At 39.7% G+C, this 22,424-nt stretch overlaps 2 protein-coding genes across 2 annotated transcripts in view; one reads left to right on the plus strand and one right to left on the minus strand.

Moving 5' to 3' along the window:
* Anapc1 (anaphase promoting complex subunit 1) overlaps window positions 1-17,971 on the plus strand; it is a 70,931-nt gene extending 52,960 nt beyond the window's left edge. The window contains exons 35-48 of the mRNA XM_051183423.1: window positions 414-490; window positions 1,070-1,160; window positions 1,269-1,322; window positions 2,345-2,538; window positions 3,248-3,334; window positions 5,741-5,858; window positions 7,069-7,146; window positions 7,472-7,539; window positions 8,446-8,584; window positions 10,858-10,944; window positions 12,091-12,186; window positions 13,935-14,130; window positions 15,246-15,380; window positions 17,629-17,971. Of these exons, the coding sequence (XP_051039380.1) occupies window positions 414-490; window positions 1,070-1,160; window positions 1,269-1,322; window positions 2,345-2,538; window positions 3,248-3,334; window positions 5,741-5,858; window positions 7,069-7,146; window positions 7,472-7,539; window positions 8,446-8,584; window positions 10,858-10,944; window positions 12,091-12,186; window positions 13,935-14,130; window positions 15,246-15,380; window positions 17,629-17,744 (1,536 nt within the window). The 3' untranslated portion in view covers window positions 17,745-17,971. The remainder of the gene's footprint in view (window positions 1-413; window positions 491-1,069; window positions 1,161-1,268; window positions 1,323-2,344; window positions 2,539-3,247; window positions 3,335-5,740; window positions 5,859-7,068; window positions 7,147-7,471; window positions 7,540-8,445; window positions 8,585-10,857; window positions 10,945-12,090; window positions 12,187-13,934; window positions 14,131-15,245; window positions 15,381-17,628) is intronic.
* Bcl2l11 (BCL2 like 11) overlaps window positions 1-22,424 on the minus strand; it is a 641,641-nt gene that overhangs the window by 136,016 nt on the left and 483,201 nt on the right. The gene's annotated exons all lie outside the window — the stretch shown is intronic.

Consider the following 22,424-nt stretch of genomic DNA (forward strand, 5'->3'; position numbering starts at 1 on the left):
CAAAGGAGGCCCAGTGAGATGGCTCAGTGGTAAAGACTCCAGCTGCCAGCCTAGTGACCTGGGTGGAATCCCAGGAACCCCTGTATGCTAGGAGAGAATATAGTTACAAGAAGTTCTCTGACCTTTGTACACAAACCATGTCATGCTTGTGTGTACCCCCACACAAATAAAAAAAAAATACACAAATAATCAAAGGAATTTAGACATACCTACTGTCAAAACAGAAATAACATGTTCCTATATGAAGTTATAGGTAAGTTCTAGTATATATGACTGTTATAATCAGGCTACCCATGAATATATATAAGTTACTCACTTTGGAGTTTATTTTCTATAACTAGTTGAACTACAGCTAGTTCATGACATATTTATAACTAGAACATGGTGTTCAGACATTCTTTCTGTCTTGACAGATTATAAGAGAAAATAGTATCTCTCTGAGTGAAATTGAATTGCCTTGTTCAGAGGACTTGAATTTGGAAACTTTGTCGTAAGTAATGTAATACATAATATTAACTATGTTAGCACCTGTCAGATTGGTTTACTTACACATGAGAACTGTTGCCTGATTTGACTAATTGTAACCATTATTTATATGATGTTTACAGATTGTGTGTGTGTGTGTGTGTGTGTGTGTGTGTGTGTATGTGTATTTGTGTAATGCTCAGGAGGCAGAGGCAGGAGATCAGGTATTGTCAGCTATATAAGCGAGTTCAAGGCCACCCTGGGACACATGAGAACTTGTCTCCAAAATAAAAGAAGGAAAAGAAACAATAAATGGAAATTTAATTGTACTTTCTTCTTTTCTGTTGTTTTCATTGGGGGAGGTTAAAAATTGTTCTTTGTAATATATGAAAGAATGTCAGAGGCAGGCTGTATCAATGTGGGGCACATGGTCTTCTGCAAAAAATCCACAGAAATCTGCTGATTGGTTAGGGAACTTTTTTAGCATTCTTAGAAGGATAGATTGGTTTGGAAAAGATGAATATTTATTTCTTGTTCCAAGAAGATAGGTAATAATGGGCTTTTAAAGGACAATAACAACATGTTTCCTATAATCTGTTTTCAGGCAAGCACACGTCTACATAATTGCAGGAGCCTGCTTGTCTCTGGGATTTCGATTTGCTGGTTCAGAAAACTTATCAGCGTTTAACTGTTTGGTGAGAAAAACCTTGGCTAATGTTGCTATGCTGTTAGCCCTCCTTCTGTTTTATGATTACAGCCTTAAGATGTCACTTTAACTTGCAATTTTCTTTTCTTTTTTCCAGCATAAGTTTGCGAAAGATTTTATGAATTATTTATCTGCACCCAATGCTTCTGTAGTAAGTCTTTTTTTTTTTTTTTTTCCTTTTCCCCTATTTGGCAATAAAGTAAACAAAGAAAATTCTTGTAAGCTAGCTCATGAGTTATCAAATACCTTTGCACTGCTCATCTTTATGTTTAGGTTTTAAGGTACTAAATTAGGTGAGAATATGATTAGCCTGTGGGGATGCATGTATTTCTAACTCTTGTGACACGAGAATAAATGAGAGAGGTATAATATTTGTCGATTGTCATACTTCATATTCTGTCATATTACTGAATACTAAAAGTTTTCTTTATGAAACAAACTCCAAAAATCTAAGGAGGCACGACCAGACTCTGTGCAAGCCCATGGGAGGCCTACTCCTTCCTGAGTGGAGATGGGAGAAGAGTGGCTAGAGAGGGTAGTTGATGGGAAAGGGGAGGAGAGGAGGGAGGGCAAATTGATTGGTATGTAAAATAAATGAAAAACATGTTGTTTAAATAAAAAAATTAAAAATCTAGGGTGTTTACAGTTGCTTTTGTGATAACAAGGAGATTGCAAGATTTTATTTTTCTTGGTTAACAGCACAAACCTATGCAGTCATTTTTATAATATGAAGAAATTAGAAATATCAGAAATTCCAAAAATGTTAAACTAAGTTATGGCATATTCATATGTTCTTAAACATTGTATGTAACAAAATCATGCTATATAGTTTTTGTGTGTATGTGTGTAGAACTTGCTTATGAGTTACTAAGAGAGTAAGCATATGTAGTAGTGTCTAATTTTCATCTATAAATATGTATGTATGAATGGGATGACTTTCTGAGGGTGTGATATATGTAGAGATAATGTCAATTCTCAGTGGGTGGTGCATTGTTATTTACTTTATGATACTATATTTTTAAACTCTACATTGAATTTATATTTCATAGTCAGTATTCATTTTTATAGGTTTAGTTTTAAAGTTACAAATATTTGTAATTTTCCAGTGTCAGATATTTTGGTAATTAAGAAATGTAATCACAGTTAAGGCAGTCATGTTTTTTGTGTCACCAGACTGGGCCTTACAACCTTGAAACCTGTCTGAGTGTTGTCCTGCTGTCTCTTGCCATGGTGATGGCTGGCTCTGGGAACCTGAAGGTGTTACAGCTCTGTCGCTTCCTGCATATGAAGACAGGCGGAGAGATGAACTATGGTTTCCACTTGGCCCACCATATGGCGCTGGGCCTTCTCTTTTTGGGAGGAGGAAGGTAATGAATATGTTTTGTTATGTTTGTTCTTTAATAGGAGTTCATGAGAGGGATCCAAAAAAGTAATTTTTTTTTAACTTTTAAAAGTACAATTTTTGGTTGTTGGCCTTTTTCATATTAATATTGGTATTTGTCATTTTCCATAGTAAATAACCTGATAAAACATTAATTAGAACCGCATTGATTCTGCATCAGTTGCAGAGGGTCAAAGTCTCTCACCATCTTCTCTTTTATCCATGGCTTCACTTATCTGATGTCTGTGACCTTTGCCAACTGCTCTAATTTCTGAGTTTTGTGACAATTTCTTTCTTTTAGTAATTTAGAATTATGAACGCTTATGCTTATAACAGCCTGCACTGTTATGTTTAACCCCTAAGTATCTAGTTTAATATCTGACAACTTTGATTTGTCAGTCCTTTAGTACTCCATTGTCCTTAGTCTGCTGTTTTAGGGTAAACCTTGCTTATTAATCCCTGAGTTGAATTGTAGCATTTGTAGAATGTTGCTTTTGTTTTGAGTAGTAGTCATCCTGGAAATGATGCAGGGATTAACTGTAAAGAGATGTATTTACACCAAGGATACACTTTGCTTTATCATGGCACCTTACCAGTGTACTTTGTTACAGAACCCTACTCTTCTGACTCATGAATGCCTTAAAGACACAAGCATGGAAATAGTAATGTCTGTCCCCACTGAATTTGCTCTGCAGGTACTCCTTGAGCACATCCAACTCCTCCATTGCTGCTCTTCTCTGTGCCCTTTACCCACATTTCCCAGCCCACAGCACTGACAACCGGTGAGTCTTGCTCATTGCTTAGCACTGTTTCTTGAGTTCTCTAAGGGTAACCAGTCTGTTTTGCTTTCACACACAATTGCTTTGTTTTTGAACTTGCCTTCCTGGCTAAATCTTTTAAGCATCTCTTCAAATATTAAACTAGATGAACACTCTGAACATCTGATGCGTGATTATTCTCATAGCTTTGAAACTGTTTTGAACCAGTAGACCAGATTGAGTTATCTTTAGGTATAAATTTACCATACAAACTTTAGTAGCCAAGGGAAGTTAAAATGTATTTTTAATTCTGATAAGATTATTTAATTCTAAGAAAAAACTTAATGTGATTTAATGGCAGTGTGGATTTGTTCAACACAGTAGCTGAGAAGTTTTGTGTAATGACATCAAAGAGACAAAAATAGAGACCTATAAAAAAGTAAAACAGACCATTTAGAAGTGACAGGAAGCAGTAGCCCCAGAAGTCATACAAAGCGAGCAGTACAAAGCATTTAGAGAGCATGGAAAGAAAAAAAAAAAAAAAAAAAAAAAAAAAAAAAAAAAAAAGACAGACACTAACACGTCCTCCTCCAGGAAAGTGTTCAGATAAAGGACCTCTTTGTAAGTGACATTGTAGCCAGCTGGCACTGTATTTAATCGATGGTACCCTCTGTTGCCTGCCCAAAGAAGAGTTAGAAGTGTTCTTTGTCTAGTAGTGAAGAGTCAGGAGCCCTTAAATCTATACTGTCATGTATAACCAATGACAGGAAAAGGCTGCTTTGCAAAAATAATCTGATCTAAAATTCAAACTCTGCTAGCTGGAGCATAAAAACATTGTTAACTTACTTTAGCTCCGACATGTGGCCTCCATCCTTCATTAAGAATTCCTTGGTGACTTATTGAATTCAGTTACCAGGTCGTTACAATGGAATGCTTGTCATGTGATTAGTGAACTTTTCCCTCCCTCCTTCCCTCCCTCCCTCCCTCCTTCTCTTTCTTTTAGATAAGGTCTTATTGTATATTCAAAGTTTGCATGGGACTAGCCATATGACTCAGGCTGACTTTGAACCTGTGATCTTCTTTCCCTGAGTGTTGGGATTATAGGCATGCACTACCATATCTATCGTAAGGCAATTTGGTGATAAATATCAAGAAACTTAATTGATTTGGGGGTGTAGCATAGTTGCAGAGTTCTTGCTTAGCATGTGGAAGGCCCAGTAGTCAATACCCAATACTGCCTTCCCATTTTTAAATATGACTAACAGGTAGGACTTTTTCCTCTTTTCAGTTTTATTTTCAGTACACTTATAGCAATGCATAGATTTGAGTGAGAAGAGGGAAAGCTGTTGTTGTTGCTTTTTTAAATATCACTAGTTTTTGTGCGTGTCCTATATGTGTATGCAGAGGCCAGACATTGACATTGGGTATTATCTTCATCTGTCACTCTCAATTTTACTTTTTGAGATAGGGTTCCCACTGAATGTTGAGCTTGACTGGCTGGCCACCAAACCTCCAGAAACCCAGGATCCCCTGTCTTCAATTTTCTAGTACTAAGGACTTAACAGGTGTCAGATGTGCCTCTGCACCAGGATATTAGTTCTGGGGATCCAAATACAAGTCTTCATACTTAAGCCGTATGCTCCTTACCACCCCATTGAGTCATCTCTGCAACCCTGTCAACCCTGTGTTATCTTTTTTTTTTTTTTTTCTCAGTATTCTTTAATGGTATCTAAAAATTAAGCATTTTGTAAAAAGGTTATAAATTTTAATGTGAATATTCAAAGTAGATGTACACACACATTACCACTTTCACCTGTTTTATTGTGTTTCAATGGTGTGTGTGAGATTTGTTTGTATGCAAAGAAGTATACATAGAGAGCTTTGCTTTCTGAAGAAGAAAATTGCAGCATATCCCTGAGAAAGGTCATGAGAGATGTCTTGTGTAGAGCAGCTAAGAATGGTTGGATGGAACTATTGTTTTAAATCACTGTTCAGACATTTCTTCTTAATTTTTTTTCTACCTGTGAACTCAAAGAATTCTTGGGCCAAAGATTATATAAGTAGTTTCTTAGAATTTCTCTGTATTCTTTGAGGCCTACAAGATGGCTCAGTAGATAAAGGTGCTTGCCACCAAGCCTGATGGCCTGAGTTTAATTCCCTGTACCCACATGGTGAAAGGAGAGAAAACTAACTCCTTCAGTCCTTCAGCTGTCCTCTAACCTATGCAATACATGTATCATTTGTGCTTATACATACACACTATGTAATAAAAAATTTAAACTAGAATCTCTCTGTACTTTTAATTGAATTTTCCATTTTCATTCAGATTCATATAGGAAGGTACTTTTCACTCCAGCTTCTAGTAGTCTGTCAGCAACAGTGATTGTCGGTGTCTTGGTCTTGTCACTTCTCTGTGTTTTCTGTGCATAGGTATCATCTCCAGGCCCTCCGGCACCTCTATGTGCTAGCTGCAGAACCAAGGCTCCTGGTACCCGTGGATGTGGATACAAACACACCATGCTATGCCCTTATAGAAGTTACTTACAAGGTAACTCTCCCTGTCATCTTTGTAGGCCAGATTATTTTAAAAGCATTTTAGCAAAAGGTGATGATACTAAGTTGAACAGTCTTAAATAATGAAGCTTCCTAAATTGCTGTTCACTGCCAGGCCACACAGGCTTGCTCTCATATTTGGGTGTAATTTTGGGAATCATCAGCAGTTCCTTTGTTCTTGCAGATGGTCACTGGGTAACTTTGTATGGCTAATTAAATTGTTCTGCAGAGTCATTTGCATTAGAATGATTGTTAAGTTGCTAAACATTTGGAATCCCTAAATTGTGTATTTGAGTGATCATTGGCATGCATTCATGGATTACAAATCATGTAATTTGTTCCAAATTATTAAATACTTCTGTTTGTCAAAATGTGCTACACTTTGAGATGTGAAAGTGAGGTGATATGTCATATTCCTGCAGGAAATGAAAAGTCAGGCGTGGATGTAGTGATAACAGTGTGATAATTGCAGGGTGTGTGGCATGCTAGAGTGCTCTTATCCCACTGAAGAGTTTGTCACAGTGGAAACGAGGCTGAGAAATGGGGCTTGTGTATAAGCCCATGCTGTAGATGTGTAGCCCTTCAGTATTGCTGTCCAGTGAAAGGCAACCCTCCAAGGTATTGATGGTGATGGATCTCCGTAACATAGAATTTAGGCTTGAGTCTTTTAAGATGTGAGTAGTAAGGATATAGCTATAGATCGTCCCTAGAAGCTGCTTGGCATGCACCAGTCTGTGGACTTAATCTAGCATTGCCAAGCAAAAAAAACTATCAGAGGGTCTCTTAGTGAGGGTTTCTATTGCTGTGAAGACGCTATGACAACTGCAATTCATATAAAGGAAAACATTTAATTGGGGTGGCTTGCAGTTTCAGAGATTTAGTCCATTATCATGGCAGGACATGACATCAATGGGGTAACCATGGTGCTGGAGAAGGAGCTGAAAGTTCTACATCTTGATCTGCAGGCAAACTGTTTATCACACTAAGTGCTTGAGCAAAGGAGACTTTCAAAGCCCACCCCCACAGTGACATACTTTCTCCAACAATGCCACACCTCCTAATAGTGCCACTTACTTTGGGGGGGGCATCTTCTTTCAAACCACAGAGAAATGGTGTTGTTTCATAGTAATATACAGACCATGAGCAAGGGGGAAGGCACAGAGTAACCATTTGGCCAATGATGGTTGTGTTTTACCTTTATAAAGGGCACTCAGTGGTATGAACAGACCAAAGAAGAATTGATGGCTCCAACCCTTCTTCCAGAGCTTCATCTGTTAAAGCAGGTAAGTTGATGTGACTTGGATGGTCTATCTAGGGGGTAAATTGAAATAGAACTGCATAGCAGAAAGGGTGTCGCCCCTCTCCCATTTAAGAAATCAGAAAAGCAGCAACAGTAGGAGGAATATTTATGAAGGATAGAGGAGGTCTTGTCTTAGTGGTCTTTACTAGTAGTACATGTCCTTTCAGAGCATGGTTCACATGCCTTTTTGCAAGCAATTGGATGTTATTAACCTATAGGTGTCTTGTTGCAACCAAGTCATTATTTCCTCTAAGAAGCATATTCAGTTTTCCAGCTTTGAGTGACTAGGTTTACATTTGTCCCTGCAGATGAAAGTTAAAGGGCCAAGATACTGGGAACTGCTCATAGATTTAAGCAAAGGAGAACAGCACTTGAAGTAAGTATGCTGAATTCTCACTTGTGCCTTTCTGGCAGTGCATAGAAGTCTCCAGGGCAGTGAGATTCTAGATTAGTGTCTGAGAATTGTTTGTCATTCTTTGATCTCATCCAAGACAACATATAGGGTATGTTGGGCAGTGTGGTTTATATCTTTGAAGCATGGTTTGTTTTAGAATGTAAAGTGTTAATTTGAAAGTCAAATTGTAGTGTTCACAAGTGTTCATTGAGAAACTGGAGCTGACATAGCTTTAGACAATCATGGGGGTCTCTGTGGTTACAGTAAGATTTGTTTAAAGGGGACTTTTTGTAACTGCTGATACTTGTCAGAGGTCTTCTGTTGCTCCCTTTTACTATTGTCTTGTTACAACCAACATAAGGCTGTGGTAGACTGCTTTTAGGTAGAATGTTATTATATTCAAGTAGTTACTTTATCATTTTAATAATTTTATACCTTGGGAATTGTGTAATTTGTTTAAATTCATAAAAAGTTTTTGGCAAGCATGTAAAACTTTCATAGTTTAGTCCCAATTATATTGTCTTATTCTCCAGTAGTGAATTTGTATATGTTCTTAGACTAATTAGTATTTTCTTTTTACTGCGATCCAATTACTAGATCTTTAGTATTTACATTGTCTCGGGCATATTCCTAGGGGCACAGGAACCAGCAGTTTTAGGTAAGACCCCTGAGGAATAGGTAAAATCCCATGAATCTCATTACCACAGAAAAGTGGAGATGCATCCTCACTTATGTGCACTCATTCGTTTTGTGCATAGTAAATAATCTTGGCAGAGAGTGGAAAAGACTTCCTCCCCTCTGAAAGTGATGCTGGAAAAGAAAACACTAACTTCAGCAGAGAGCTATCAGTAATACCTCCTGTAAAGTCATCTCTTTTTTCCCTTTCAGGTCCATTCTTTCTAAGGATGGAGTTTTATATGTAAAGCTCAGGGCAGGCCAGCTGTCCTACAAAGAAGATCCAATGGGGTGGCAGAGTTTGTTGGCGCAAACTGTTTCTAACAGGAACTCGGAAGCCAGGTCTTTCAAGGTGATGTTGCATTCACTTAATGGCTCCTTTTATTGCCTCAGAGTGTAAAACCTATTTGGCCAAGATTTCCACTGCTTTCTTATATGACACCCATAATAAAATAGGGACATCTCGCTAATACTCTCTGTAAGACTTGTGTTTAGTGCCACCTATAACAAACTGTCCCTCAAATAAAGAATTTTGCAAGTTAGCACTTGTTACTTACCCCCTTTCCTTTCTTTTGGCAGGGTTTCAGTATATTGATGAGGTTGGTACCACCTCTCCCTGGCTCCCCTTTACTCTTTCTATCTAGAGACTGAGATATATACAGGGCTTTACACACACTAGATTAAATGTCCTACCATGAGCCATAACCCCAACCTTGGCCTCACATTTTGATTAGCTTGCCCTAGTCTTCTGATTTCTGGGATTATAGACATAAACCACTATGTTTGACTATATTCCATTATGTGTGGGGTGTCCATTTTTAAGCCATCATTTGTTTCTTTAATCTTGATGAAAATGATACACCTTGAATCTTGATTTTTAATTTATTATTTCATAGTGCTCAGCTACCAGTACATTAGTATTTAAAATGAAGAAATAGTTAAAAGTATGAATTAAAATCCAATACTGTGGAGAGGGGTCAGCGTAGATTCTATGTTTTAGAATCCATTTCCATCATTAGAAATGTGTTCTGTAATCTAGCATTAAACTTGGGAATTTAATCTTAGTTTTATTTAAGAGTTTCACAGGTTGATTTTTGCTGAGGATCCTCAGAGTACTTTGGACTCAACGTAGCAAGGATGTGTCAGCTCAGCAGCCAAGGGACAGGCACAGAACTTAGCTTTCTTTATCCCTGAGTAAGGAGATAACAGATTATTATAGTTCAACTTAGATTTGCTCTGAGATCACTCAGTTGACATTGAGCCTTTCTCATAGTTACCAGGTTGTAAAGCTGTAAAATTTCCCAGCTTTGATGTTAGAGTGTTGTTCTTGGCAGCAATCAAAAGATTTTCTCTGGGATATTTTGAAGGGTTGGTTTGTGGATTTTTGTTGTTGTTGTTGTTTTAGTTTAGTTTTTTTTTCATAAGTTAGTGTTTTTTAAAAAGAGAAATTAGAGCCTATATGAAAAGCTAATCCAATTTATAGGGAAAATAGATAAGTTAAATTTACTTTTGAATATTGAAAGTATATAAAAATTAAAAGATAGCTTAGTGTCCTGCCTGCTGGTTTAGAAATAAAATAGTAACCTTAATTGAAATACTCCATTTTCAGTCTTGAACATTAAGTGGTATACTGAGGGGTTTTTTCTACTAATTTTTTTTAATTGTAATAAATACACAAAACATAAAATTAGTGTCTTAGCTGTTTTTAAATGATAATAGATACACTATTGAAATATAGCCATCCCTAGAACAATTAGAACTTGCAGACCTAAGCTGGCCAGCCCTATTAGCACTTCTGCTAGCCCAGATAGCGAACCCTTGTGCCTTTTTGTCTGTGTGATTCTAGTTCCTCTAAGGACCTCATACATGAAGGATCATAGTCATTGTCTTTTTGTGGTGGCTTACTTGAGTGAGACTCCTCTTTCCTTACTCTTCCATAATACTTGTACTGTCTTTTTTAATTAATTAATTTTGCATTCCAGTTGCAGTTTCCCCTGCCTCTTCTCCCATACCCCCTCTCTCCCCATCCCCCATTCCATTCCTCCCTTTCTGTTCAGGAAAGGGCAGGCCTCCCGTGGATATCAACAAAACAGGGCTTATCAAGTTGCAGTAAGACTAAGTACCTCCTCATGTATTAAGTCTGGACAAGGTGACCCAGTATGAGGAATGGGTTCCCAAAAGCCAGCAAAAGAGTCAAGAGACAGCCCCATCTCCCACTGTTAGGAATCACACAAGAGGACCAACCTGTACAACTGTCATATATGTGGAGAGGGCCTAGGTCAGGCTCATGCAGGCTCCCTGGTTGTAGGCTCAGCCTCTGTGAGCCCCTAAATGCTTGTGCTTTTAAGCAGGGTTTTTAGGTTGACACTGAGGGAGAGAGAATAGCCTTTTACGGGCATTTTATAAGAAAGAAGGCATGTTTGTTGATCTTTTGATAGATCAACACTTCATATTAACTTATACAAAAGCTTCTTGCAGCTTCCTAGAAGAGAGTAACAAAGCTCTATCTTGTTTTGCCTTGTGGGCCATTGTGTGAAAAGAAGGGTAGCGTTCTTACAGTGTAAGCAGAAAGGGAAGTAATAGTTGATTATCTCACTTAAAGTGTGGTTTGTTTTTCTTTTTTAGCCAGAAACAATTTCATCTTTCACTTCTGATCCAGCACTTCTGTCATTTGCTGAATATTTCTGCAAACCATCTGTGAACATGGGTCAAGTAGGTATTACATGGTTTGCTGGGGCCTCAGGACAAGACTGTTAGCCCCATCAATAGATAACCAAAATCACCTGTAATAATAATCATTTCTGCCTTTGAGACTGATGACATCCTTTACATTGTTAGATGTTTTTGGTTTTGCCTGGCAAATACAGATTTTCACAAAAAAAAAAAAAAAAAAAGGCAATTAGTAGCTTTTTACCATAATAGAAAAAGATTACAATTTCTAAGGTATTAGCTTTGATGGGTAATGTGTGTCTATTCTTGAATTTGTTCTCAGAGTTTAGCACCTTTCTTGGTTTTGTAAATTTTTTGTTTAGTGACTTGTTTAGGTGGGATGAGTGTGTAGGAAGCAATGGGATGATTCAGGGTTGAAGCCTGTTGTCTAGAAGTGTATGTGGTCTTGGGAAGAACTCCCAGCCTCTCTAAGATGTGGCTTCTTCATTCTAAAGTAGGGTGTTTAGATGCTGCCTAACAGTATCTCTTTGAGGGCTGAGTGAAGTAACTTTCCTCTCTCATTTGCTGCATCCTTACTACACAGTGCACACTATGCTAAGGACTTTGCACACATCTCTTACAGTTGTAACCCAGTGCACAGGTATATTATCATTTGATTGTATGGATGAGGAGACTGTCACTCAAGCCATCACACACTCAGGTTCACACAGCTAGTGAGGACTCGGGTGTGTATTCGGGGCCAGAGACACATCTCTGATAAAGCCTGTGCCTTCTCTGCCACCACTACTGCTGCTCTCCCCAGCCCCTGCTGCTGGATTTGATTCTGAGAACTCTGTACTTACCTGGATGCTCTTTATCCCTGCATCTTTCAAATTGTTCCTGCTGCCTTTGTGTATCCCACTACTCCCAGCCTACTGAAGGCTCACCTCTGCTGTGTTCTCACAGTATTTTTTTTCTTAACCCTAGATTAATCATGATCAGATCATGTGCAGCTACCTCACCATTCTTTTTTGGGGTTTGCTGCTATTATAACACTGCATCAACCATGATTTTTTATAGAGATGAACTGTTTTTCACTGTTTACCGCTGAGCTTCAGAATAGTCAATGTAGCTGCTACACAGTTATTTCTTGAGTTGATTTTGGAATGTGCTTTGATGTGCTATAAGGTATTTGTTTCTTTCCCACAGAAACAAGAGATTCTGGACCTCTTTTCTTCAATACTCTATGAGTGTGTTACTCAGGAGACCCCAGAGATGTTGCCTGCCTATATAGCAATGGATCAGGTATGGTTCCAGAGTTGTTTGTGTTCTGATGCAATTGATCCTGTATTGCAGATGACCTACTTAATGGTGTGGGAAGTTGCTATTGTTGAATTGCTGGTTGTGTCTGTGTATATATATATAAGCTTGAAACTTGGGAGGATGGCAGAGCAGGATAGCAGAGCAATAAAGAAACTTGTGGAAAAAGTATGTAGTGGAGAGTCCGTTTTGACCTCAAATCTTTTTCAGTTAGTTCCCTTGCTGGCATAGTGTCTTAACTGGAACCTGAAGGGATTTGAGGGGGTGGTACCTGAAGGACCCAAATAGAGAGTTCCTATGTATTCAGTCTTTAGTTTCTTATTTGCTTTTAGATATCTTATAGTTTATTTGCTTTTAGATATCTTATCAGGGAACCATTCCCAGTTGACAGCTCTATGCTGATGCACAAAGGCTGGGCTGGTACTAGCAGGAGTGCTCCCTGCAAGGGAGTCCCTTTCTGCCTTCTTCTGGCTTGTGGAAGAAGAGTTCATTTCCTCTCTTGCTCTAGTATTCCTGTGTCATCTCTCGCCTCCTTTCTTGAAACCTTCTTCATAGGAAGGCCACAAATGAGCAGTAGGTGAGCCATAAGTGCCCCAGTGATTGTTCAGATTTGAAATCCCACCTCCTTGGCTAAGTCTGTAGGAAGTTTCAGAACCAGGAGTTTGGTGATTCAGGGAGTGGCTTTCATTTGGATTCTCTTGATATTTTGTAAGTGCCTAACAGGGACATGTAGAACATAATGCTTGAGAGCTTTCCTAAAGCTTCTCATCAGGGTTGTTCATAGTTTTCCAGACCCATATTTGCAGTTAAGTTAAGCCAGTAGTTTCTAACTTGGCTGAAATATATCTGGGGAATCCTAAAATACAGATCTTGAAATCCTGCTCTATACCTTAGTTAGGGAGGAGGGCAACATCCAGAAACTATAGTTTTAAAATATCCCTAGTAAATATGAAAAGTTTATAGATTAGCATTTGGGACTCTGTCTCATGCCAAAGAAATAATCTTTTGGGACTCTGTCTCGTGCCAAAGAAATAATCTTTGGTAGTCAAAATAATCTTCCGGATAGCTGAGTGGAAAAGCATTTAGGCAGGAGATGATTCCCCAAGCCTGAGAATCACCGTATGCTGTGTTCTGCATTCCAGCAGAAGCACAGGGCTCAGAGCACTGGTGCTGTATGGGACCCGTCTCTTGTCATTTGCAGAGAGTGATCTTGGTGCTGTGCTGCCGCTCTCCTTGCTGCCTCTCTTGGCATAATAGCTAAGTTGTGCTTCTTGGCTGCTGGTTAAATGGTCTCTTCCTTTTAAAAACTGTGAGAATCCTCACCCCTCCTCCATCTAGAACAGTCTCCATGGATGAATGTCTCCTCTGGTGGTAGCCTTGGTACCTTTATAGGTAATTCTTAAGACCAATAGTTAGCCCTGTACTCAACCTCATCCCCAGAGATTTATGTACCAGTGGATCTTCATTATTCAGAGTTGCCGAGCCAAGAATGACCTTGGCCTCTGTTCTTTTACTTGGCAGTTGCCCTCACGTTGAAAGTAAGCCACACACCATGGAGTGCTCCTTAGTGTGGCCAGCCGCATTTCAACACCCCATGGATCTCCATAGCCTCTTGTTCATCTTGTCAGCTATATTTGAAGAATATCCTAGAATGCAACACTGTCTTAAGCTGACATGATTAGAACATGGTACCATTTCATTAAACAGACTGTTTTTTCTATTTCCTCTCACAGGCTATAAGAAGTCTTAGAAAGAGAGATATGTTGAACACATCTGATCTTTGGCAGATAAAGTTGATATTAGAGTTTTTCAGTTCACGAAGCCACCAGGAGAGACAGCAGAACCCTAAGCGAGGACTCTTTATGAACTCTGAATTCCTGCCTGTGGTAAAGTGCACTATTGATGCCACCCTGGACCAATGGCTGCAAGGTATGGTTGCACCAAGCCCTTGTGCTTTTAGGGTACACTTGGCTGAGGCTTTTCTAGACTAACAGTTTCCATTGGCAAACAAGGTAAACCTGGGCATAATCTATGGCTTGATTGATTCCATTTTAATGAGTAAAACCTGTCTTTTAAAAATATACTTTCCTGCTTTAGGAATGGGCTTATTGAATCAGTCAATGAGATCTTGTGGCCATGGTTACTCATAACTCCTAGAAGTGATGCTGACTCACATGAGTGACCTGATTATGGTGTTGGTGTTCCTTGTACCTGAAGTTGACTTTCTTCAGTTAATTCCTTGATATTTGTATTCTTTTCGTTTCATTTAAATCTTCGCAGAAAATAGCTGACAGTGACCTGCAAACCCTAGTCCTAGTAACTGCTTTGTTACTTAAGCTATCTTGCTATGGCACTGGGAAAAAAGTTTCAGACTGTAAAGCGGCTTGTGGGAAATGATTGAAGGAAGCAACTGTGCCAACACAGTTGCTTCTGTGTAGCTTCGAGATGTTTCTGATAGGCCTCTTAATCACCTTTTTTTTTTTTTTAATTGCTATATAATAGATGTCAATGTTTTCTTTCCATTAGGTTTGGTTTCAACACCTGTAGAGGCCCTTTGTTATTGGCAGTATGTCATTAAGTCTTGGCAAATTCTCTGAGGGCAAATGTCTTAGTGTAAAGTGATGGCCCATTCTTAGCATAGTTGGTCTTGTTGCTCTTTAGGACATCTTTATGTCTCTTAATGGTTTTCTCAAATTTTCTTTTTGATTCAAATGTCTTATGTCTATAGCAGAAGACTGAACTGAATGTGGTTTAAATGATGAGGCTAGCAGTAATCTCATATTGCTAGAAGCAAACAGTTAAGACAAGTTTAAGAGACATGGGTCTTTGTTATCATGTGAACCCATCTGTTTTTGTGTATTTTCCCACCTCCTCAGCACTCTAAACCGGGCAGTATCAGGGCCACCCTGTCCTCTGTACCTGTGCAGCACTGCCTGGTTTGTGCCAAGGGCTAAGTACGCACTTTTGAAAAAGTAATAACAGTAATTCCCATTTCTCTCATCTCTGCTCTTGGTCCATTCAACTCTTTTTGTGTCTTCTCATAGCTGGAGGTGATGTGTGTGTGCATGCCTACCTCAGCGGGCAGCCTGTTGAGAAATCTCAGCTATGCATGCTGGCCTGCTTCCTTGTCTACCACTCTGTGCCAGCACCACGACACTTGCCGCCTCTGGGACTGGAAGGTAATCTCATCTCCATCCTCTGTTCAGTACTTGTTCCCACTAGTTTCTAGTTAGGCAGAAGTCCCTGTGAGTTTCCTTCTCTAATGCAGTCCTCATCTTTGTTCATGCTTTGTGTTTGTTGAGAATGCTTTTTGAAAATAGAACAAAAAAGTGTTCTTCAGAGTAGGACTATAAGCTGAATGTGTATATTATTTTGTTATGGTGAATGGCATCTGTATATGTATTTAAGCTATATGGATTGCACTCAGGGTCTTGGGTATGGCAGTCAAACACTACCACTGAGCTAAATTTACAGAAATTACTTGATTTTTCTTATAACTTTTTGAGGTTTCCAAGTTCTTAAAAGTTGTATGTAATCACAGTTTCTGTTACCCTAAAACTTTAAAGTTACAGGTACTTAATTTTGTATATATTTACAATTTTTACATTAAGAAGTATAAAAAGTTGAGTGAGTGCTATTTGGAATATAAAAACAGGCACTGAGTTTGTCTGATTTATTCATGTCTCATTTAAATTGCTACTTATTGAAGGTGAAAGTTTTGAGAAAGGGAAGGTTGTTTAGTTAATGTTTAATCACTTTTAGCTTAATGCCATCAATTAGGAAACCTCAGAGAAAAATGTACTGTAAACAGACTTGTAATTGTGGCCATAAGAAATTGCTTGTATTTTATGGCCTCTCCCGTGGAAACAAATACAAAAAGACAGATGCATAAAGTAGTGGCTTGTGTTGCTTTCACTGAAAGTTTCTCGGTTATGGTGGGGAAAGTGAGCCCAACGTATATCCAGGAGGACATTGAGTTATGGGAGGTAGGTGAGGATACAGGGAGACCAAGAGAGTTTACAAGATGGATATCAGAGAGTAGAGAGCCATGCAGAAAATGCCAGAGGGTAACCCTGATTTCAGAAGAGTTACTGTCCAAAAAGTTGGATGTAAAGGAATTCTCTGGAGGGAAAAGCTTGCAAATGGACAAGACAACTTGCCATTTGTTTGCATCAGCCCAGACTAGTGCCTATCTTGCGCTTCTTAGTGGAATTTAGGAGGGTGTGGTCTCAATCAGAGAAATAAATTGCCTCTGGGTTAAATAGAGTTGTGGTCACACTTAACAAATAACAAAGGATCAGCACAAGTTGTGACCTGTGATCATAACTGCATGTATATTTTCTGAAAATATACTCAGATCAAAGCTTAATAGCTCAAGAACTCAGCACTCAAATGGGTGAAATTCAGTAGGTTGTATACAGTAAAAACAGTCCCCAACCTGGGCATAGTGGCCCACACCTGTAATCTAGGAATTCCCTGGAGGGGAAGCAGTTCAAGGTCATCTGTGGCTCTAGAGTGAGTTCATGGCTGGCTTTGGCCCACACAGGACCCTATCTCAGGAAACGTAACGATAACGTAACGTAACGATAGTAATAGCAACTACATTGACAGGCCCACGAGCTGCCATGCAACCCCAGGCTGGGAATTAGTTAGGGTTTGTGCTGCCTCAGTCGTTCCTCTTCATTGCTCATATTTTGCCACAGGTCAGGTAGCTGTCTCTCCCTGAGTTCTTGCTATGCAAGATTCTTTCCTGTCTTTTTTCCCTTGTATTTTCTTTCTTTGCTCCCCACCCTGTTCTTATTCATATAAGAAAGTAAATACTGCAGAATGAGAAACAAAAAAAAAAAAAAAAAGCTCAAGATGCAGAGAAACTGCAAAGTGTATATAACCTGTATTGTTGGGACTGGGAGGGGTCGTGATGAAACTTAAAAGACGTCTTTGTTGATGCCCCATGCTTCTCGCTGTGGGTTGAATCTTGATAGTATAACAGAACTGGATGCCCAGGCCTTACTCCCAGTGAGTTAGGTGTAATCTCTGTGGGACCAAGAGTAATAGACATTAGCTCAACTTCAGTCTTCAGTCTATGGTGGGGTTTTGTATTTGTTTGCCCCATCCCCCTTTCTCTTCATAAAAGATTGACCTCACAGATCAGAAATGAAGTATTAGAATCAATTTTCAATTACTTATAGTAACTGGGGCTAAATGTAATGTATGCAAATAAGTTCCCACAGTGGTTAATTTCTAAAGCACAAAATGGGTAAGTTTAAATTCTTAGTATTTTAGAAAATTAAAATTCAGGGATTGCTGCTGGGGGCTTCTGTCTAGAAAGAAGAACGCCTGTCTCAAACATGGTATGTTGAGCTGCTTGGGAGGGCTGTGTGGCTGAGGCTGTGCAGTGATGTAACCTTTGTATCTCTGTCTCTTCAGGGAGCACAAGCTTTGCTGAACTCCTCTTCAGGTTCAAACAGCTTAAGATTCCAGTCCGAGCCTTGCTAAGACTGGCTCCTTTGCTGCTTGGAAACCCACAGCCGATGGTTATGTAACCACATCTGGTAGTAAACCTACCAAAAGTGACTGCAGCACAGAATCCTGAGGGCAGCGAAGCTAAGGCATCATTTCTATTTGGTGACCAGTGGAACTCAGATGCGTATGCCTCGCTGGGTTTAAATCTATGTTGAAGATATTACAGAGGCACTGTTGCTGTCCACATGTTGTTAGCCAATGTATAAAAGTCAGTTAAAATTTTCTTTTTGTAAATAAAGATTTTTGGGGGGGGGGGGTTGTTTCAAGAACTATTGATTGCTTTGGATCTCAGAAACCAGAGTGACAGGCTGATTTTTAAGCCTTTGAACCTCAGTGGTTCAGGTGAAAGGTCTGCACTCAGAAGCGCAAGCTTTAAAAGCCACACCATGCAAGTGGACTTTCCGCTGCTATAGGAGTGCCTGTGTTTTCTGTCGTGTCACAGTGTCTTCTCTGCGATGTGACGGCTGATGTGATTATTTACCGCAAGCAGATCTCTACTGCGGAGTTGCCCAGCATGGTGTGTTGGACTGTGCCCTCTAAAAATTATGTTGGAGCCTGACCTCAGTGCGACTGTATGTGGGCTGCAGTTCTTTGGAGCTAACTAAGGTTACAGGACACCATACGGGTGAGCCCTACTTTATAGAACCGATGACCTACTCAGAAGAGGATGAGGGATGATTTTTCTCTCTGTATCATGTGAGAACTTGCAACACAGCTGCTTAAAAGCCAAGAAGATTCCCTCATGGGGAACCTTGAGGTTCAGACAGTGTCTTGGACTTCAGCATCTAAAAGTATAAGAAGTCAATTTGATGCTTAAGCCGTCTTGTCTGTGGTATTTGCATGACATCTGTCCAAAATACCTACAATATAAAATTACTTACGGGAGTATTAAGAAAATGTTTTTAAATATGAAAGTCCATCTGAACTGAAGATTTGGAGAGTGATTTTATATTCTGAGTTTTAGGACAGCCCGTGATGCAAGATAGTCCTCTGAGGGCACCAGAAGCTCCAGCCCCATGTGGCAGGAAGAATGCTCCTTCCACCACACTCTGACCTCTACTCACAGCTTGCTTTCAGATCAATGGGACCATCATGAATGAGTAGGAACTGCAAAATGCCTATTTACTGATTTTCCATTTGTTTCTGAAAAAGCAAATAGAAGTGGCTCCATTGGGATTTGGTAGTGTCAGTCTGCCTGCCTGTATCAAGGTATTTTGTGGCTGACTTTGAGGGCAAAATATGCTTTCCTTCACTCTTAAAAATTGCTGTGAAATGGTATGTGGTAAACATTCAATTTCATCAAGATTGAACCCACTGTCCAGGAAATTATTATTTTCACTCTCAATTGTTAATGGTTGCCATAGGAAGACTTGAGAGGCATTTAAGTAGTTTTTGGATACAACGTTAATTCATACAGGAGGAAAAATAGTCATGAAGATGTCAAGAATAGTGAACAGTGAGCTTAAAGAGAGGACTCAATACAGCAGAAACAGCATCGGTGGGCCTATTGGTTAGCCGGATAGGCTAACTAAGGTTACAGGACACCATACGGGTGAGAACCAAGAAGAAATTGTAGTGCTCTTGAGTCAGCACGCTAGGATTGTCAGACAAATCATATTTACAAAAACATTTTGTGGGAGGCAGTCTCACCATTCATGGGAGCCACAGCAAGGGAAGAGCTAGAGAAACCTGCCACTGAGTGTCTAGTCTCACAGCAGCATCTGTGACTTCAAGTGAAGGCTCATTAGCCAGGACTTGTTATATTGCTTCATTCACCTCCTATGCTGCTTTGAGCACAAGTATTGTTTGCTACAGACACACAGTTGAACAGTGCACTCCGATTCTTTCCCCAAAGGATACTGAACATCTGCTCCTCCCTCAAGGTCTGATAAGGGAGCAACCGTAAATTGAGGTCAGATGCCAGCTTCAGCTGCATTGCTCTGTCATAGCCCTCAACATGCTGGGCTCTATCCATCCCACTACGCCCCAGCTCCGCTCTGGTCTGCTGCTGCCTGCACAGATTCTAGTCCAGGAGACTCAGAAACAGCTGCTCAATGTGAACGCAAAGGACTTTGCATTGGCAAGCTTATGAACATGTTGAAAAGCAGGCAAGCATCTTTGGAATCACATGGGCCTTTGTGTCTGTTTTCTTGAGTTGTACTCATTGACTTAGTCTCACTATTGATTGAACACATTGTTAGACCATCTTGTTTAAGCTTTTGTCCTTTAGCTAAAAATATGTCTTTGGTAAACTTTGATACTACAGTCTTTTTCCTTTAGAATACTTTGGAAAGTACTTTTCATACTTTTTTTTTTCCTTTGAAACATTCATATTAGTATTTTAAAACAGGAAATTCATAATAAATTCAGTAAGATTTATAAGTAGCTGTCAGATCTTAGTTCCTGTTCTTTTTATACTCCAGTGCTTTAGCTGAACTGATAGCTTTTCTCTGCAGCTAATGGGTATCTCAAGTCTCTTTGTGAGAATATGTTCTTTAGGAACTCAAGACGTGCTGGACCCTGATGTCTCACAGTCAGCTCATGGGTGGGGGAGGGTGGGTCCTGAAGAAGGAGAAAGGTGGGAAGCTAGTGTTAGATGGTATTTTCCTTCTGATTGAAACCTCCCTCCAGGAAGAAGGGGTAGGGGAGGCTCTAGAGACTAAAAGACAGTCTTGGAAAGTGGAAGCTTAAAAGTCACAAAGTGCTCCCCCAAGGATGTAGAAATGGAATTCTGTGTGTGTGCTGGGGGTAGGAGGGTGGGAACACTACAGAAAGGGACAGGTTAACTGACCACCACAGCTGCCTAGAGGCGGCCTAGCTGCCTTAGAAAGAAAATTGTTTGGCCAGTCAAGCAGTCTGCAAGTTGTTGCCCATGTTGAGGTGGCTTTGGTGATACAGCTGCTTTTGAGTTGTCCCTGCTCTTAGAACGCCACACCCCTACTCTTGTAAGTGGCCCCAATAAACTCATTGATTTACTAAGTTGGACTTTGGTAATGTTATTTCTTTGATCTGTCATTGATTTCCTAATTAATATATGGGGGGGGGCATTCAGTGAGTGGTCTTCCCAGGTAAGGTCTCACATACCAAGCATGTTTGTTTGGGTGAATGGCTCAGTGTAAGCCTAGTGTAAGCACATACTAGGTGTGGGTGCTATCCCTCAACCACACACAGAAATATTTTCAGTAATACCTTTTCTACTATCAGAAGTTAAACAGGTGGTTTCACTAAACAGGAACGTTATAGACAGATGAGCACAGATCTGAAGCTGTAACCAAATATAACCAAACTACTGTTAACTAAAACAACAGATCCCAAACAGAATATAACTCAATGTAATGCTCATCAGCTGTGTGGTACATGTGTGGTGTTTACTTTCTTATTTTAATTTTCTCTTTGATCTGCTCTCTTTGCTCTCTTCATCCCTGATGGAAGCTTTGTATTAGGATGCCTCCACAGTGACACACTTCTTCCAACAAAGCCACACCTCCTAATAGTGCCACTCCCTATGAGATGATGGAGACCAGTTACATTCAGACTTCCACAATGTGGCTTCTACAAAGTTTAGTTTTAAAATTATAGCAAAATTACGAGTGAATGCACACTGAAAGGAAAGGCCATGGGCATCGGGGGAAGTCTGTGCTTTTGTTTCCACCTATGGATTCCTTCAAAATTAGTAAAGATCAGATCTGATTGGTAGAGACCTGAGGAATTAGGCTGCAAACACAAGGGAGGAAGGCAGGAAAGACTGCAGGACAGGTGGCATGTATGCTGATCCCGCTGCATGGGAGCAGCTCTGAAACTGGAAGAGACATGGCAAATCTTGTTGGCTACAGAAACCTCATGACTATTATTACATGCTATCCTTTCATGTGCCATGGGTAGAGATTTATATTACAGTTTGGTTATGCAGTTCAAATGGACTTACAAAGTTGACACATGTCTTCTCCCTGTTCAAACACAGAGCTGAGAATAATTTTTAGCTGAGTTGTGTACGCCACACATTCTATACTTATGTTAATGCAGAGGTGTGTTACTTTTTTTTAAGATTAATTTATTATGCATACAGTGTGCCTGCACCAGATTTCACTATAGATGGTTGTGAGCTATCATGTGGTTGCTGGGAATTAACTCAGGACCTTTGGAAGAACAGTCAGTGCTCTTAACCTCTGAGCCATCTCTCCAGCCCGACGTGTGTTAACTTTAAAAGATGGTGTATTTTCAAAGAAAAAGTACCAGACATCAATGAAGACAAGTAGCTCAATTGCTCCAGCTCGTTAGAATACCTAATTTTCTCACAATTCTACACTCAGAACAACTTCAAAGCTGCTAGCTGAGGTGCTCCAGCCTCACAGACTGCTCCAGCCAGGATTTGAGATAGGCCCTGCATGTTCGCATCCCACAGAGACTAAATAAAAACAATACATAAAGCTAGCTCTCCCAAGAAGGACCTCAGTTTTCTCAGGGTCCTCTAAAGAGGCAGTTGCCCAAGACAGCAGGAGACAGTCTGGAAAACATTTAACACCCACATTCCCAAGAGGTGGGGTGGGTGGTTTTTGGTCTTTTGGTGGATGTTTAGGGGGAGTAGTTGCAAGTTGTTACTGATCATGGTCAGGGAGGAAACTAAACAAAGGTGGTTAGTTTCAGGCATCTTTTTCTAAAAAGATTTTTAAAAATGGGATATTGAAATGATAGGATAATGG

This window comes from Phodopus roborovskii, unplaced genomic scaffold (genome assembly GCF_943737965.1).
Source record: "Phodopus roborovskii unplaced genomic scaffold, PHOROB, whole genome shotgun sequence".
NCBI classification, from domain to species: domain Eukaryota; kingdom Metazoa; phylum Chordata; class Mammalia; order Rodentia; family Cricetidae; genus Phodopus; species Phodopus roborovskii.